Consider the following 18597-nt stretch of genomic DNA (forward strand, 5'->3'; position numbering starts at 1 on the left):
ATAGGGGAAAGTTGGGCTCTTTTAGACATTTATCAAAGAAGTGTTTTCTTATTACATTATTATTTATTACATATTATTTATTTCTGATTAGGGTAAGATGGGGTAATTCGGGATTATGTTTATTTTGGAATTTTGACTTATTTTCACTGTTTCAGATGGTCAGAGAGAAAAAGTAAACCAAAATCTCCAAATTAGTTCAAAATTAAACATGATTTCCAAATTATCCCGTCTTACTGTGTTATCACACTTGCACATTAAAATTTTAATATGATTCACATTAATTGTCGCTGGTGAGAGTCCAAATGTGTAATTTGTGTGTTTGAATCATTTTATATTCAAAATTTGATCTATTTGTTGATAAAAAGGTAGACTTTGCCCGCAAAATTTGATATAAATTGATTTATGGCATTAATGCGAAAAATGAATGCGATTTTCTCTTTAATTTTTTAATGTGAAAAATATTTTTGCTCTAGGTAAATTTACACTTATTTTTGCAGGCCAAGTCCACTTCTTTATCAATAAATAGAAAAACCCCAAATATTAAGTGACTCAAAGACACAAATAACATATTTGGACGCTCACAAGCGACAATTAATGTGAATCACATTAAAATTTTAATGTGCAAGTGTGATAACGCTGTTACGCTATACTTGATGGCAAGTTTGTTGGAGGAAAACATTTTTGGTCGGTAAAATATTACATAAAATTGTTGGATAATGAGCTGGCGTAATGGATATTCTATGGGGACACTTCCGGTAATCGCTAGTGGAAATTTATTTCACCTCAAGAAGAAAAACAAATTTTCTGTCTTGCACCGAACCGAAAGCTCGGGGCAAGACAGAAAATTTGTTTTTCTTCTTGAGGTGAAATAAATTTCCACTGGCGATTACCGGAAGTGTCCCCATAGAACATTACATAAAATAGTCAGTAAAAAATAAATTGATCACGGCGAGCCTGGCGTATGGTAGAACTGGAGAAATTTTCTACTGATTGGCTTGAAATTTTCGGGGTGGCCGCTTAGACAGATTCTTTAGAGAGGTACACAGAACTTTTAAAATTAATAAACAATTATATTTATCATAAATATTTAAATTCATATTTTAGACAAAAAACCGTGATGTTTTTTTCAAGTTACTGCCAAAATTACAAAAATCAATATTTCTCAATTATACTATGTAGGTACTTCTGTAGATAATCTATCTAAAAGCAGCTGGCCCGAAAATTTCAAGTTAATCAGATGCAAATTACTCTAGTTCTCCAGATACACACCAATTTTCTCACAGAGTATCACAATAAATGGCTCAACAATGCGTAAAAAACCGATATTTGCTTAATATAGTAGATATAGATTTATCAATACTATCGATTCGACAGCGAAAAGTTATTATTTTACCTCTGATTTTAAACATTTAATATTTTTCCAATATTCATTCAATGAATTTGACCTACCTATAGTGTATTTTAATGCCTAGTCTTAAAAGTGACACATGTCCTGGAAAATAGATCAGATTCAGAGTACGTGCGAAGCCTAGGAGCTTTCCCCTTGGTCTAGGAGACATTTCATTTGAAAGGATCAGTCATTAAGTGCATCTATTTGGGATCGTCAACTTATTTTTTCTCAAATTGTCTTTTCCTGAAAATTTTAGAAATGGTAATGGTACAGATTTTAAAATTTAGAACGAACCAACTGCACAGTAGGGCGTTTCAACAAAGAAAAAAAAATTTTGGTACTATTCTCACGGTGCTGTATTTGATGAGACAAGAAAGTTTTTCTTCGACGATCATATGATCAGACGCCGGCCGTTTAGAGGTGGCTGAATGACCCTCCCTGTAAAACATTTTTCTGATTTTACACTACAGAGAGGGTCGTTAAGCTACCTCTAAACGGCATCTGATCATATGGTCGCCGAAGACAAATTTTCTTGTCTCATCAAATGCAGCACCGTGAGAATAGTGCCAAAAAAAATTTTTCCTTGTTGAAACACCCTAATGCACAGACTAAATTAAAATTTCGTACAGTTTTTCTTACGAGGATTTATCGGAAGATTTTTTATTGATTCAACAAAATTATTTTTATTGCACAAAGAATTTGAAAAAAAAATTGATGAAAATTTTAGTTCAAAATTTTGAAAATTCCGCTGTTGATACCTGATTTTTGAAGACATATTTATTAATGGTGGTGATCGACATCATAGCAGATGAATATAATCAAAATATTACTGTTTTAAATATTTTTTCTGAATTTTATGATTATTTCAAAATTTTATATAATTGTTTATACTTTCTTAAAAGTAAACCCCTTTAAACCTGCGGATAGGGTTGTGGGGTCTCTAAATCCCAAATGCTACTATCTCAAACCACTGAGCATGTAAGTTCATATTTGAAATGGTTAAACATCAATGGTTCTTTTTTAACTTTGAACCACTTTAGGCAATCCAATACCAATTTTCTTTATGATATAATTCGGTCAAGAATTTAATTCAATTACCAATGAGATATGAAACATAAAATATTTTGTATGTATGCTCATCTTCAGGAGTCACGTGGCATTGCATTATGTGATTTGCAGGGGACAATTGGGATTGTTTAAAACTCCTTTAGAGGTTCCATCATTAAGGGAAGAACACATTACCCATCACCGTTAAAACGGTTTTGACATAGGGAAAATCTTTCTGACGTCGCACACACCCTGACTTAGAACACTTCACCTTTTTACCATATTTTTTTAAATCAAAAATAAACTATATTAAAAATTGAAAACACCTTCATAAAACAAATATTCGATGATAATTAAAATAATAGCAAAAACGTGTAAAAAATTAAAAATCTGGTAATTTAACATCACAACGCCCAACGCCCCATTCCAGGTGAGCTGAAAATGGTTGAAAATTTATACAGCTTGGTTCCAAATGGCAATTGTAGCGGATAAAAGGTCTACAAAGAGCCTTTGGCCGCCGGCTAAGATGGTTGGTGTGTGAATAATTTGGACAATGATGCAGAATATTAAATGATTTTTCAGCTTTTTTTGTTGATTAAAAAATTCATGCAACCCTCGGAAGGTGCAAGAAGTTGCCAATAAAAAGCACTGACACAAATTTATTGCCATTGATGCAATTGCCAAAGCAGTTGGGAGGTTATTTAAACTGGTGCACCTGAGAGGTAACCTCAAAGGATATCCCGTGCGAGGCGAATGAGGAGCAGCTGATTGATGCCACTTTTTCGGGTGGAAAAAGGTGAAGAATTGCCAAAGAGATAAACCACCTCGAACCGGAAGAACATTTACATCTTTGCTTTGAGTGTTCTTCGCTTTCAAGTCATACCCAAGTAGCAAAATATTTGTCTTGTTGACTACCAAGGGATTTAAATTGAACTTATCAGGGATCTTAAGGGGTCTTTATGAAACTGGACATAGGAGTAGTAAGTATACAACCATGTAGAGCTGTTTTTGTAAAAATTTTCCACATATACAACCGCATGACTGAAAATTCTCAAGATATACAATCGTGCGGCTGTTTTTCTCGTTATACAACCATACGTCTAATTTCATACTTTGGGGAAGTAGAAAGAATTGCAATATTTGAAGAAGAAGAAGAAGAACAAGAAGAAAACGAAAAAGAAGAAAACAGACGTACGGCTGTATATCTTGAGAATTTTCAGCCATACGGATGTATATGTGGATAATTTTTTACAAAAACAACTCTACACAGAATTATAAGGATAGGATAGACAAGCGCAACGTAATTGTGAAAGAGAGGGATGAATATTTTTTAATTTTTTTCTGGAAAAGAGACAGGAATCCTAAAAGGAAGGTCAAAAATAGTGAATTATTATATTATCTATAATTGTGAAGTTACGTTTTTTAAATAAATAAATTAGGGTTTAAAATAATTAAAGGTTGCATGTGAAAAGTGTTCATAGCCAATGACTTGTTGTTGTTGTTAACAGGAATACAGTTTTCAAATATGTATTTATATCAAAAATGCACATCATGCATTTTATCATCATTCTTAGGTATATCAGGGCAGTGACATGGTCAGCATATGGCTTTTTTTTTTAAATTCATTGTTTTAGTGCTACTGTGTATAAATACAAGTGCATAAAGAGGTGTATGTGTTACATATCATGGATTCGTCACACATAACGTCGTGTCTTAAGAGAAATAAATATACCCGGAAAATATTCAGAGGTGTATTTCCATTAGATTATTTACCTCTAAAAGATATTAAAAGGCCTGGACTTATAATAGTTAATACAGCTATTTCAACTCATCCAGGAAAACATTGGGTAGCAGTTTATTTACCCAAATCAAGTAGGCCTATAGAATTTTTTGATTCCTACGGAAGACTTCTACAAAACAGATATTTTGATAGATTTTTCACAAAATTCGTAAGGAATAATAAAATTTTATTCAATAATAGACTTCTCCAATCATCATGGACAGCTGTTTGTGGTTATTATTGTTGTGTATATGCTGTTTTTAGGGGGAAAGGTACATCCATGAATAAGTTTATAAGTATGTTTTCCGAACAAACACCCGAAAATGATCGGAAAATTGTCGAATTATTTCAGAAACATTTTAAATATCCTAGAAGAAAGTAATATTTCATCAGTAAGTAAAAAACAATTGACGGGGACACACTCAAAATACTTCTATAAGGAATGCAAGAAGGAATGGAGAAATTGAAAAAGAAATTAGTGAAAGAAAAACGGACAAAAAGAAATAAAACTAGTCAGAAGAGAAAAGTTTCTACAAGTGAATTGCAGTTAAATCCAGATACTTCAAAGGAGAAGAATTATACAATTACAACAGAAAGTGTAATACCCCCTTTAAAAAGTCGAAATACATCTGCTATATTACAAGGATATACATATTTTTTAAACGACTGTTATTCTACATTTGTATCAATTGGATTTGATGCTGAGAGTTATGCACCAATTTTACAAATTTCTGCACAAAATCATTACTTTGGAGTTGATTCTATTAAATTCAGCAGAGTTCAGTGGATAACATTCTACGAAGCAAAAGAAAATATAGAGGAAAGATTGAATATTTCTGAAGAGCAAATTGACGATGGCCAATTCTTCTTCTACCACAGCATTATCAGCGAGAAGGCCGAGGATACCGTGAAAATAGATTTTATGACTTTCAATAATACCATATGTATTGTTTTCACCCAAAATGATGTATCAGTAATATTAACTAAATCAGAATTTACAAAACTAACGGATTTGAATGATTTTTTTAACTTCACTTTAATATATAACAATTCAGTAAGATTTTATGTAAAAGAATATTGTGAAAATTATGTAACTTCATGTAAAAATCAAAATGTTAAGAAAATGGATTCAAGTGCATTCAAGCCACCTGTGGACGTGCGTCCGCCCATAAATTATTTTAGATTATTTCATGAATTACCTTTCGTATACGATAATATCTGTAATATTAACACAACAAATAAAATGTGAATTAAATAAGACTATCATAAAAAAATATGTAATGTAGAAGCAAAACTGTTGACTATTAAGGTTTGAAATATTTCCACACATACATACTACGTCATGTACTTCATTAAATACATTCTGAAAATTTGATGAGTCAAATGAGTTGATTTGCTGCTCCAGTAAATGTATTTTATGCAAATAAAAAGATCATATTTCTCATAAATTGTGACTTATTGATGATTGCAATGTCCAAAATCGATCACTCTGGTATATTACTTTCAGTGGTTAACAACACTTTCTACTTTATCATGAAAAATTCATCGTTTTTGGAAGAGCTTCTGCTCTCAAATAAATCCCTCTCAACACTCTTTAAAATTCTTAAAGAGCCTAAACTAAAATTTTATCAAGTGGAAGTGCTAAATAAAATTGAAGATGTTTTAAAAAGTGGTACCTCTGTATCTAATGAAGAAAAATCAATTTACACCAGTGACATTTTAAATGTAGATGGTGATGTTATGATCTGTCATCGTATCTTACGACTTCTTTGGAAATGTAGTGGTAAGTGTATATTTTATCTAAATCATTCAATTATTTTATTTTATAACACGCGGTTCTTGGAATATGCACATTTTCGGTTACACACAAAAACCACACGAAACAGAAAATTTGTATGGGGAGCTTACATATTATTCATATCGTTATATCTAAATTTGTTTTCTTTTTTTCTTGATATAGCTAATAATTCAGAGTATTCTATGATCGTCTCGAATTCATCCTCATCCTCATCTATTTCTCCTGAATCAAGCCATCACCAAGATAATGGTTTTACTGGTAATGCAGACAATAGTATCGATGATGAAGGATCGTGTGAAGTTGTGCAGGAAACTCGTCAGACAGGAAGAGGTATGTATTAAAAAACATATAGAGAAAATAAAAAATTAAAGCTTAATATATAAATTTAAAAAAATATATATTGATATACTTCTAATTACAGGTGGTAATGATAATGTTAATGCTGACGGCGATGAGCTTATCGTCAACCAACCCTCTATGGTCCAGGTGTTAGGGAAGGAAAAGTCCTTTAACAAAAAATTTAGTCTCACACAATTAGGCGTGAGATTTCTTCTAAAAAAACCTGAGACATCGCCTGACTATGCATGGTTAAGAGAAGCTTTGCAAGAAATTATCAGCATCATACAATCAGAAGGAAATATTGGGGACAAAGCAACTATGGAATTCCATTTACCACAGAATCCTGAAGTTACGCCAATATACGTGGGACTTACACCTATCCATGCTCTGGCACCTGAAAATCTGTTTAGTCGATTTGAGAAGGTAAATCAGAGTAACGCCACTTTTGGTGCTAGTGAAGAACTTCTCATAACATCATCCATTGTGCATATGATGCAAGGACGTGGACAAAATAAAACCGCTAATATGGATTTTAATGAAATTAAAAGGTAGAGATTTTAAATTCTTATTAAATCAATCAGTTGGATAAATAAATAAATAAATTTTGAGACCTGAATTAATAATGAATATTTCATTCCAGATATAAGAAATTCAGTGTTGTCGACCCTGGTGTGAAAGAATTTTGTCTGCCGATTGCACTTCTTATGGGGAGAATCCTTAATATGAAAAACAAGGACCGCCGTAAGAAGACCCTCAATAGTTGTAGGCGATACACAAAAAAGTTGCGAACTCAGGCAATAAATATGGTCAAACAGTGTGGCGCTGCAATATCGCTAAACGGCGAGTATGATCTAAATTTTATTTCTGTATTTTCCGCAAAATTTCCTAAATATTTGATAACTGTATATAATAAGTTAGGTGATTGTAAGGGCATCATATTTAAATCACCAAAATCAGAAAAAAATTCAGAGAACCGCATAAATTTATTTTATGACGAAAAAGAACGTCACTATTTTTGCATTAGCAATGTAGCGTCGTTTTTTAATTTTAGACATCAATGTGAAACATGTGATGCTCTTTATAATCACAATCATAAATGCCCAGGACGATGTAGGTATTGCAATAAAAAACCACCGTGTCTCTATGTTGATTCTCTTAAGAAGTGTGACGATTGCAATCGAGAATTTCGTGGGGAAGATTGCTACAATTATCACAAAGAGAAGACGTGTGATGCATTTAAGATTTGTCCAACTTGTGATACATTTTACAAAGTTGCATCAAATCATAAGTGTAACACGTCAAAATGTTATTCTTGTAATAAAATTGTAGAAAAACCCCACTACTGTTACATTCAAAGTTTTAAAAGTAAACCGCCTAAAGAATTCCAGATTATTTTTTATGACTTTGAGTGTCAGTTTCTTGATGAAGGGCAGGGATTTTATCGCCATTCTCCAAATATATGCGTGACAAATATTGTTTGTCACCTATGCTACGAATCATCTTCATTTCCTGCCGTATGCCCTAATTGCAATCCATTCGAAAATGTTTTTTCTAATGATAATACATCTACGTGTGTTACAAAATTTATTAATTATGTATTTAAATTCCGTAAATGGCCTGTTGTGGCAATTGCACATAATGCAAAAGGGTATGATGCTCAATTCATCCTTGAAGAATTGTGTAATAGAGATTTGAAGATTAATCCTATCTTAGTTGGTCGGAAAATTCTTTGTATTTCCGTTAACCAAGTCACATTCATCGATTCAATTGCATTTATTCCTCTTGCATTATCAAAATTTAGCGCGAGTTTTGGTCTAGTGGATTGCAATAAGGGGGAATATCCATATAAGTTTAATACACCCGAAAATGAAAACTATATTGGATCATATCCTCCGATAGAATATTATCCAATTGATAGTATGTCATCGGATAAGTTTACTAAATTTGTTAAATGGTACAATGAAAATAAGCATAGGCCATTTAATAATAGAGAGGAACTCATTAAATATTGTCAACAAGATGTACATATTCTTCGCGCAGGATGCCTGTATTTTATGATATCTTTTCTTGAGACCACAGGCATTAGTCCATTTTTACAAGCTGTTACAATCGCAGATGCTGTCATGAAAGCATATCGAAAAAATTATTTAAGGGAGAATACTTTAGGTATTACTCCTAAGAATAATTATAATCCAAATTTTATTCATTATCAAAGTAAAATTGGTCTCAAATGGTTAATTTTTCAAAAACAAAGATCTTTTCCAAATTTGCGTTATGAAGTGAAAATTAAGAATACAAACTTCATTGTTGACGGTTACGATGAGGAATCCAATACAGTGTTCGAATTTTTCGGGTGTTTTTATCATGGTCATACATGTTTGCAGGATCGAAAGTACCAGTGCAGCAAAGACCCTCTGGATACACTGGGAAATCGTTATGAAATGACTATGCATAGGTTGTCAAAATTACGAAAATTGGGTTACAAATTAAAATTTACATGGGAATGTGAATTTCGCAAGCTTCTTAAATATGATCAAGTGTTGAATAATTCAATTGATAACCATCGCGAAATTATCAATGCTGGATTTGATTTAAGAGCAGCTGTATATGGGGGGCGTACTGAAGTATTTAAACTGTATTGTAAAGCTCAACCGGGTGATAAGATGTATTATTACGATTTTACATCTTTGTACCCGTGGGCAAATAAATATACAAAATACTTTTCAGGACATCCTACCATAATTAGAGATTTTACTGATCCATGTGAAATTTTGAGTTACGACGGAGTTGCAAAATGTAAAGTTTTACCCCCTCGATCACTTTATTTGCCTGTTCTTCCATATCGGTGTGACAATAGATTGACTTTTCCACTCTGTGCTATGTGTGTTCTAGAAAAATCCGATCTAGATGAGTGCACACATACCGATAATGAACGATCTCTCTTAGGATACTGGGCCTTGGACGAAATTAGGCTCGCAGTCGAAAATGGTTACATTATCCTAGAAGCTCTAGAATTATGGTCATATGAGCCTATTCAGTATGATCGTGATTCTGGAGAACGGGGTTTATTCGCAGACTATGTTGACAATTTCTTAAAAATTAAACAAGAGTCTAGTGGATGGCCTGAAGGTTGCGAGTCTGATGACTCTAAAGATCAATATCTGGAGAATTATCGGCTCAAAGAAGGGATAGAGCTCAACAGAGAGAATATTACCCTTAACAAAGGACGCAGAAGTTTATCTAAACTTATGCTGAATAGTTTGTGGGGTAAGTTCATTCAAAGAGAGGATTTAAAGAAAACCGAGATCTGTAGTTCACAAGAAGAACTTATGGCATTCGTGACAAATGAGGGTATTGAAGTACATCAACTGAATCTTTGTGGCCCTAACAAAATATTTGTCACATGGTCCCATTTAACTGATTGTTTACCTGAATCTAAACATGTAAATTTGGGCGTTGGAATCTGTACCACAACAAACGCTAGAATAGCATTGTACAAAGCACTTTCACGAGTAGGAAAAAATGTACTATATTGTGATACAGATTCTATCATATATTTGGTTCCAAAGGGAGAGGAAAATCCACTAAAAGTTGGATCATTTCTTGGAGAATTAACAGACGAATTATCATCTTATGGGGAGGGGTCATACATAGATGAATATGTTTCCACAGGACCAAAATCATATGGTATCCGTATTTTGAATCCCACTACAGGTACCTATTCCTACAAAGTAGTCTTTAAAGGCATCACTATGAACCGTCATGTGGAAGAAAAGGTTAATTTTGATGCCCTTAAAGAGCTCGTGAATGGAGGAGACCCTATTGAAGTTCAATATAAGGATACCATATTCCGAGGTTCACATTTTAAAATGTCATCAGGACCCTCAACCAAAACAGCAAAATTTACATTTGATAAACGTCGTTGTGTGGCAAATTTTAATACCTTACCGTATGGGTATTAGTGATATAATCTTACTATATACAGTTATTCTAAATATTTATATTATATTTATTTTAATATTTTCTATCTATTTATGTGAAAATGAAAGATATTAAAAAAAAAAAAAAAGATGTATATGATCTGTTCAGTTTAAATATAAGATTATTGTAATTTTCATGTTAATATAATTCAAATTTTATAATTACTATATTATATTATTATTTATCTCTATTTATTTATTTAATGGATTAAAATAAAGAAAAAAATCTTTTTAATTAACAGCATTTTTAATTTTCTCATCTTCGCATATTCACTTCGCATCGTATGAAACATCTGTCAATGGTATAAATAGGAGATCACTACACTGAAAACTTTTATTTGAAAATAGACATTCACACAATGTTCCTCAAATTTCCTGTACCTTTTACGATTATTCTTGCCGGCCCTTCTGGTTGTGGAAAGTCAACTTTTGCTCATGCAATTTTAGAAAATTTGCGACAACTGACAGATGTTGATTTCTCAAAAATTGTATGGTGTTTTTCTGAAAATAGTAGTGTTAATAATTTGCCTAGAATAAAAAATCTTGAAGTATACAAAGGAATTCCTGATAACATAGGCCTCGGTCTCAGCGATAAAACTCCAAAGCTTTTAATTATCGACGATTTGATGACAAGTAAAGAGTATGAACCGAAAATATGTGATTTATTTATAAAAGAATCTCATCATAGAAATATTTCTATAATATTTATCTGCCAAAATATATTTTACCAATCGCGATTTGCACGAACAATTAGCTTAAATGCAAAATATTTGACAGTATTTCGAAACGTTAGGGATAAATCACAATTTATGCCATTGGCCAGACAATTACATCCTGAAAATCCTAGTGAACTTTTGAACATATATAAAGAATGCACTTCAAAACCCTACGGTTATTTATTTATTGACCTTAATCAAGAAACACCAGATGTTTTGAGATTCCGCACAAATATTTTTAATAAAAATTGTGAAACTTGTTATTGTACATCTGAACAATTAAATAAGCTTACAAAATATAATGAAAATGAAACCGAAATCGAGGAATTTGAAACGTTTGAAGGAAAACAAGTATATGTTGTATATACTTAAAGATGCAAACCCAAAACTACGCAAGTCAATATTAAAAAATTGCAATTTTTCTACTATTAAAACAATTCAAGAAATTGCTCACAATATTATGATAGGAAACCATCGTGTAACTCCCGAATGTTACAATAGTTTGAAAAGGTATAAAAAGGATTTGAGAAAGTTTACCTGCTCAAAAGCATCAGAATGCTCAAAGAGAAAATTAGTTGTGCAAAAAGGAGGCTTTGTACCATTGTTATTATCTTCAATTCTATCTGGAATTATTGGAAAAATTTTATCAATAAAATGAGTTTTAACAGTAGAAAAGATAACAGAATTAAACGTATGATACTGTTAACACCAGAAATTTTTGAGAATTTAAAAGATATTTTGAATTTAGATAAGTCGCTTAACAATTTTGATCGTGAGATATACCAAATTTTAAAAGATAAGAAGTTGAATGCATCTCAGAAATGGTATAGATACCGGCAATCTCTTATAAGACAATCTGAGACTTTTCGTAAAAGAAATAAACTACCCCACGTGAAACAAAATACGGAATTATACCATTCGTTTCCAAGTAAAACGGAATCTGAACATATTCAAAAATATGGAAGGAAAGCTGCATCTGATATCGGGACTCAAACAAAATATGTATTTAAAAACGATAAATCTACAGAGATTACACCTATAAAATCAATTCAGACTAAACCTAACTTAGATGAGATAATTTACGAAGACGATAACATAGGAATAGATACAGTGGACGATAAAAATAACGTGGACACTACTTTTTTACCCTATGATGATGATGATAAATTTGACGATACGTTTGTAGAAGATTTTGATGACCTTATACCTTCTGAAGAATTTGATAAACTACCTAAAGATGTACAGAAAAGTTTTACACAGAAAGTTAATGAACATGTTAGAAATATTTCTAAATTAAATGAACTACCCCCTACGATGAATATATTAGGAGAAGATGGGTCCGTATACAGCATTGCAACAGATGGCGTGAAAAAACGTATTTCTGCTCACCATCCTGATTCCAAAAAAAGTATTAATACACCTACAGAAAGAAAACGAGAATATTTAACTCGGTCCGCAAAGAAAACTGCACAGACTCTGATCAACTTCCCAACGAGAAAAAGCAAAGGGAAAAGCACTAATAGTAATATTAAAACAAACATAAAATGGGACATGATAAAATAAATGAACTTTATAATAATATAGAATCTCCATACCTGTATGCATCTCCACGTAAACTATATAATAAATTGAAAACTGAAAATATCACACAACAAGATATAAAAGATTACCTAGCAAAGCAAGACTCTTATACACTCCATTTTCCTGTTATTAAAAAATTTAAAAGAAATCAATATAGGGTGTTTAACATTGATGAGTTATGGGAAATCGATTTATGTGATATGAAGCATTTCAAAAACGTCAATGATAACTATTCTTTCATTTTAACAGTGATCGATGTTTTCTCAAAATTTGCTTTCGCGAGGCCTCTAAAAACAAAATCTGCTAAAGACGTAACAAACGCATTTATGGATATTTTAAATTCTAGCGGAAGAAAACCTCAAATAGTTCAGTCTGATCATGGAAAAGAGTTTAAGAATATTTCATTCAGTAACATGCTTGCTTCAAACAATATAAAACAATATTTCTCTTACAATCCTACGTTAAAGTGTGCTGTTGTAGAGAGATTTAACAGGACTCTGAAACAACTTATGTACAAATATTTTACACATAGAAATACGAAACGTTATGTAGATGTCTTACACCATCTTTTATACGTATATAACAATAACGTCCATTCAACTATTAAAATGAAACCTTCAGATGTAACCGATTTAGATATTTTAAGACTGAATAAAATTTATAGAGAAAAACAGGAAAATTTAGTATCAAAAATTAAAACCAAACAAAAATTTCTGAAGAAAAACGATATTGTTCGTGTGGCAAAGCCTAGAGCCAACTTTGACAGAGGTTTTGAACAGAGATGGACAGAAGAGAAATTTATGGTTGATAAGATTATAAATAAAATACCATTTGCATTATACACTTTGCGTGATTTCAAAAATACGCCTATTACTGGAAGGTTTTATGGAAAACAATTACAAAAGGTACATAGCGTTCTTCCACCGATCGAAAAAATTATAAAAACTAGAGGCTTAGGCAAAAATCTTCATTATCTCGTGAGATTTTCTGACGATAAAACCGTAAAGTGGATCAGTAAAAGTGAAATTGACAAGCATTATGGGGTCTCTGACAAGAACAAATGAATTTTACTTAACACTTCTAAGTAATTCGTCAACTAATTATTTCCCAAACAACACTTTAGCAAACTTCCACACAAAATTACCCTCAAAACTCTTTCTTTCTGATGAGTGGGTCGTTGGATTAGCAGAAATATCATTCAATATCGCCAAGACATCGGATGATCGTGAAAAACCGAAACCTACTCAACCTAGAACAATACTTATTCGACATGAAGAAAAATCCAATAGATATTCTGAAATACCTATTTTTTCGCAATACACACCTTTGCATAGTCTATTATATCTCTTGAGGAACACTTTTACCAACGATTTGAGACCATCTGATGATTTTGTAGGAGCCAGTTTGCATCAAATAAATAATGATATTGATAAACGCTTAACTGAGATAATTAAACAGTTAACTGTGTGTGAGATAAAAGAAGGACATGGTGAAACTTCACAGGTACATAAAACAGGTGCGCTCTCGCATTTTTCAGTTAAGTTCAATTGCCATGAACCTGTAATTAAACTTGAAAATCCTATTGTAGAAAGTAATGGTAGAGATCCTATAACAACAATAACAATATTTCTGGAGAACAGAATATTTGATATTCCTCTTTACGAGACAGAATACATATCTATAGAAGAACTAATGAAAACTATTTTATTAGCAATACCTTTTAAAGTTAGAAATCAGAAAAAGTTGTTAAAAATTGTGGAAAATTCTCATATACCTCCTATAAAAATTGACAATAACGATTTTGTTGCAGCAAGTATCCATCCATCTGTTGTTCCACAAACTCAATCTCAAATTCATACACGTAAACTAATGTTCGTATATTCTGATATAATAAAACATCAACTCATGAGTAATACTTTTGCAAGGTGTTTAAGAACAATATTATTAATAAAGAATGATGAAGTCTATAAATCATTTGAAACTATTCAATATCATCCTCTAGAAAAGACGAGTTTTGATACCGTTGAAATTTTAATTACTTCACAAGATGGTGAAATTTATAATTTTGAACCAAGTGCAACCCCAACAATGTTGGTGTTGCACTTTAAAAAAAATAATAATTTGTGAGTATTAAAACAAAATGTATAAATAGACCCCCTATTCCAAAATAATATCACTTTACTTTGAAAATGAGTAACATATACACGAAATATTATCTGAGTCAATGCGGTAGAGGTGAGATTGGAGACGTTTATAGACCAAGTTTTTTAGGTATTCAAAGAGGTCGAGGATTAGGATCAATTCTTGGTGGGCTTATCAGGGTTCTTAGACCCCTATTTATGAGAGGTTTAAATGCAGTAAAAGACCAAGCAATTAAAACAGGTTCTGACATTCTAATGGATATAGGAACAAAGCCTTTTAGAAAAATATTGTCTGATCGTGGTCGAGAAGCTCAAAACAACTTAACGGATAAGGCTATGAAAAAGTTACAGTCAATGAGTGGTGATGGTATATATACGGGATCAAATGTACAAGGGTTCATTCCATCTTCATCCCCTCATCTTAAAGCGTCTAAACGAAAGTCGAGTGTACTGCAAAAAATCATATCGAAAGTTTCTAAAGTGAAGCGTAAGAATAAAAAGAAAATTAAAAGAAATACCAGCAAAAAACAAAAGAAGAAGAAGAAGAAGAAAACAGAAAAATCCAGAACTTTGGATATTTTCTCATAATGTCTAAATACAGAGAATGCATGAAAAGTGAATTAGATATTTTCGCATCACCTCCAATACAAACATCAATTTTGCGCACTGAAGAAGTGTCCTATCAGCCAATAGCAAGCTTAGATAATCCTTCTGTTATAGAATTTTATTCTGTAGCACACGGGGATTGTTATAGGGATCTTTCATCCATTTATTTAAGGTTTAAAATTCAACTTTTGAATGAATCAGGTCAAAATTATAAAGATGATGATACAAAACAGCCAGGTATCGTCAACAATATTCTCCATTCATTAATTCGTTCTTGTTCTGTTTCTTTAAATGGTAAAACGATATCACAAAATGAAGGTGATTATCATTATAGAAGTTATTTAGAAACACTTTTGACATATGGGACAGATGCAAAGAACACATTCTTGCAAAATTCTGGATGGTATCGGGATGACAATGATTTAGAAGACTTAATAGGAGAAAATAGAGGATATCAGGAAAGAAAAAATCTTGTAAAAAACAGCAATGTAGTGGAACTTATGGGAAGGCTGCATTGCGATATGTTTAATCAGCCTGTATTACTCATCAATAATGTAGATTTACGTGTAAACATTACACTAGAGAAATCAAATTTTTTCTTACTATGTGAAGACAATCAAAATCCACAGTTTCGCCTCTTAGAAGCTTCTATGTATATGAACCAAATTACAGTGAATCCTAATATTCTTCTTGCTCACAACATGGTTCTAGAAAAGGAGAATGCAGTGTATCACTACAAAAAGGTGGAAGTAAAAACTGTGACTGTACCATCAGGATCATCATCCTTAAATTTAGATAATATAATTCACGGTGTTCTTCCACGGAGAATAATATTCGGAATGGTTGATAACCAAGCATATAATGGGCAAAAATCTAAGAATCCTTTTAATTTTCAACATTTTAACATGACTGATTTTGCACTTCTTGTTAACGGAATGCCGCATCCAATTCAACCCCTTCGGATGAATTTTGAAAAGAATTGGTACAGTAAAGCCTACCAACAAATATTCAACGGTATAGGAATTCATCATGACTATAAATCCCATCAAATATCTCTTAAGGACTTTAAGAATGGATTTTTTCTGTTAGCTTACGACTTAGATCCTGACACGCATTCTGAAGGATGTATTTCTCTATTAGAACAAGGATCCGTCAGGATTGAAGCTCGTTTTGCTAATACTTTACTTAAAACAATTACATGCATCATTTACACTGAATATGATTCTAAATTAGAAATTGATCGTAATAGAAATGTAATTTTATCGTAAATTTAATTTTGTTATTATTATTATTATCTAATAAATTCATCATCTGATTAATTCAAATTGTTTTAATTTTATTGGATATCTTTTTTCGACATATGCAGTTCATGTTTTATATCTTCGTATTATTTCATAATATTAGCTGAATTAATAAATTACAGCCACAGAGGGTTAATACGTTAAGAGGTGTAGAATTTTATTGACGTACTTGTATGAAAAAAATTCCCCGTTTTCAAGTTCACTTCTGATGATGTGAATATATTAATGCAGAATGTGCATTTTTCTTCTCGCTGGTAAATGTTTTGGTCGGGATCATCAACTTTTACACGCGAAAGGTGTTGATTTTCAAATTATTTGTCACGAAAATTGTTTTTCCCATTCAATTTTCCTCATTCAATATCACTTTCCAATCACCCTTCGGAGAGAAAGGAATATAATAATTTTGTGCAGTAGTGACACAGGATATAAGCAATCATGGTAAATATTATAATTTTATCGCTATATTAATAATAGTAGTTAAATTGTGTTGTTGTGTAGAGATTATTCGTGGAAAGTTGCGATATTGTGTCTTCTTATTAAAGTGTTTAATTTGTGATAGATAAAGTGATGGTATTAGTGATAAAAATAGTGTAGATTAAAATTATTATTATTTCTTAAATCAATCAGTGAAAGCAATTTTAATATTCAATTGTAATGTACAATAAATATGATTCTTTTGTCATGTAAAATCAAAAAGTTTTTTTAATATAATATTTCTATGTGTTGTGATGTTTTATGTAATATTCTCTCTGCCCCTCAAAAATTAGCCAAAAATTTGTGTGAAATATATTTAGTTTTTGGTAATCTTTTGGGGGACAGAGCGAATGTATAAAACAAAGAATATTTCAATTCAATTTCAATTCAATTTATTCATATTTTTACTTAAGTGATTGGGTGAACTATAAACAATAGATAAAAGTGAATTTGTATTTGAGTGATTCAGATAATTTTTTTTTTTATTATTTCCGGAAATTATTTATTTTAATGCAGAACTGTTTTTTTGCAGTAATATAATAATGTGATAGATCATTTACTTATATAATGTTTTTGTATTTCTTTGCAGGATTTCAAGAAATTATTCAAGGAAGCTCAGCAGAAGAAGCCTTTCTACAGCTCAAGCCTCATCATGGGGAAATACTACGGTGTTACGGAGTTTGTAGCAGGGATGAACACCTTCAATCAGGAGATCGTCATCGCTCTCCTGAAAAACGGGGATAGAGTTTTTCTCCCGAAACGTCTCAGCGATAGTTTGATGCCTCATCGTCATGCCATGAAGTCTGACGAAAATTGGGCCATCAAACTTTTACGTTTTGAAGAAGACGTCATGACTATAGATGGTGTACGTGTAGCTACTAAAACCCCTATCTTGGACATTGATATGGGTATCGTTGATGACCAAGATACTAACACTGATTTATCAATGGATGCAGTGACGCCACCCATCACGCCTAAAACTTCTAACGGGTTTGATGCGGCATCTAAATCAGGCATCACCAGCAACCCCGGGGGTGATGATCAAGTAGGATCGAGCATGAAAAATGTGTCTCTTCCTAGTCCAGCTGATACGTTGAAAATAAAACGATCAGCAGGACAAGATTTTCTCCAAAAAAGAAAAACGAAAATTCAGAAATTGAAGGAGAAAATTAAAAAGAAGGATATGCAACACGAAGGACAGGTGATGTTCGTCAGTGATAGCGATGGAGAAGAACTATTCATTCCAGATATAGAGAATGAACGAGTGTAAAGGTTTTTATATTAATAAAAAATATTGGAAATTAACCGAAAAATAAATCTTTTAATTTCTCCCATATATGCATTTCCCCCAATATGCACTCAGAGTTTGAAGTCTGATCCATCCTTTGCAAGGAATCAAATTTGGATCAATTTGATCCTTTTGTTTTTATTAGTAGCGGGCGGT

General features: G+C 32.0%; 2 protein-coding genes across 4 annotated transcripts; both read left to right on the top strand.

Moving 5' to 3' along the window:
- Positions 1-5953: 5953 nt before the first annotated feature.
- On the top strand, positions 5954-10344 carry LOC129809195 (uncharacterized). Of its 3 annotated transcripts, XM_055859009.1 has the most exons (3): positions 5954-6345; positions 6437-6902; positions 6995-10344. In XM_055859009.1, the coding sequence occupies exons 1-3, from the start codon at positions 5958-5960 to the stop codon at positions 10314-10316; spliced, it is 4176 nt and encodes a 1391-aa protein (XP_055714984.1). In that variant the 5' UTR covers positions 5954-5957; the 3' UTR covers positions 10317-10344. The 3 variants fall into 3 exon arrangements, with proteins under 3 accessions (XP_055714984.1, XP_055714986.1, XP_055714985.1); XM_055859011.1 differs by lacking the exon at positions 6995-10344 and having other exon boundaries at positions 6437-6924; XM_055859010.1 differs by lacking the exon at positions 5954-6345 and having other exon boundaries at positions 6368-6902.
- A 6509-nt stretch (positions 10345-16853) lies between these two features.
- Positions 16854-18558, top strand: LOC129809194 (uncharacterized). Its single transcript, XM_055859008.1, has 2 exons — positions 16854-17117; positions 17743-18558. The coding sequence occupies exons 1-2, from the start codon at positions 17115-17117 to the stop codon at positions 18421-18423; spliced, it is 684 nt and encodes a 227-aa protein (XP_055714983.1). The 5' UTR covers positions 16854-17114; the 3' UTR covers positions 18424-18558.
- The last annotated feature ends 39 nt before the right edge of the window (positions 18559-18597 follow it).

This window comes from Phlebotomus papatasi, unplaced genomic scaffold, assembly GCF_024763615.1.
Source record: "Phlebotomus papatasi isolate M1 unplaced genomic scaffold, Ppap_2.1 HiC_scaffold_425, whole genome shotgun sequence".
Classification (NCBI taxonomy): domain Eukaryota; kingdom Metazoa; phylum Arthropoda; class Insecta; order Diptera; family Psychodidae; genus Phlebotomus; species Phlebotomus papatasi.

Bases quoted from the DNA above. Each gene is read 5' to 3' on its own strand.
- LOC129809195 (XM_055859009.1), top strand. From the start codon at position 5,958: ATGATCTGTCATCGTATCTTACGACTTCTTTGGAAATGTAGTGGTAAG. The intron at 6,346-6,436 runs GTATGTATTAAA...TTCTAATTACAG, and splicing joins AACTCGTCAGACAGGAAGAG to GTGGTAATGATAATGTTAAT. The intron at 6,903-6,994 runs GTAGAGATTTTA...ATTTCATTCCAG, and splicing joins GATTTTAATGAAATTAAAAG to ATATAAGAAATTCAGTGTTG.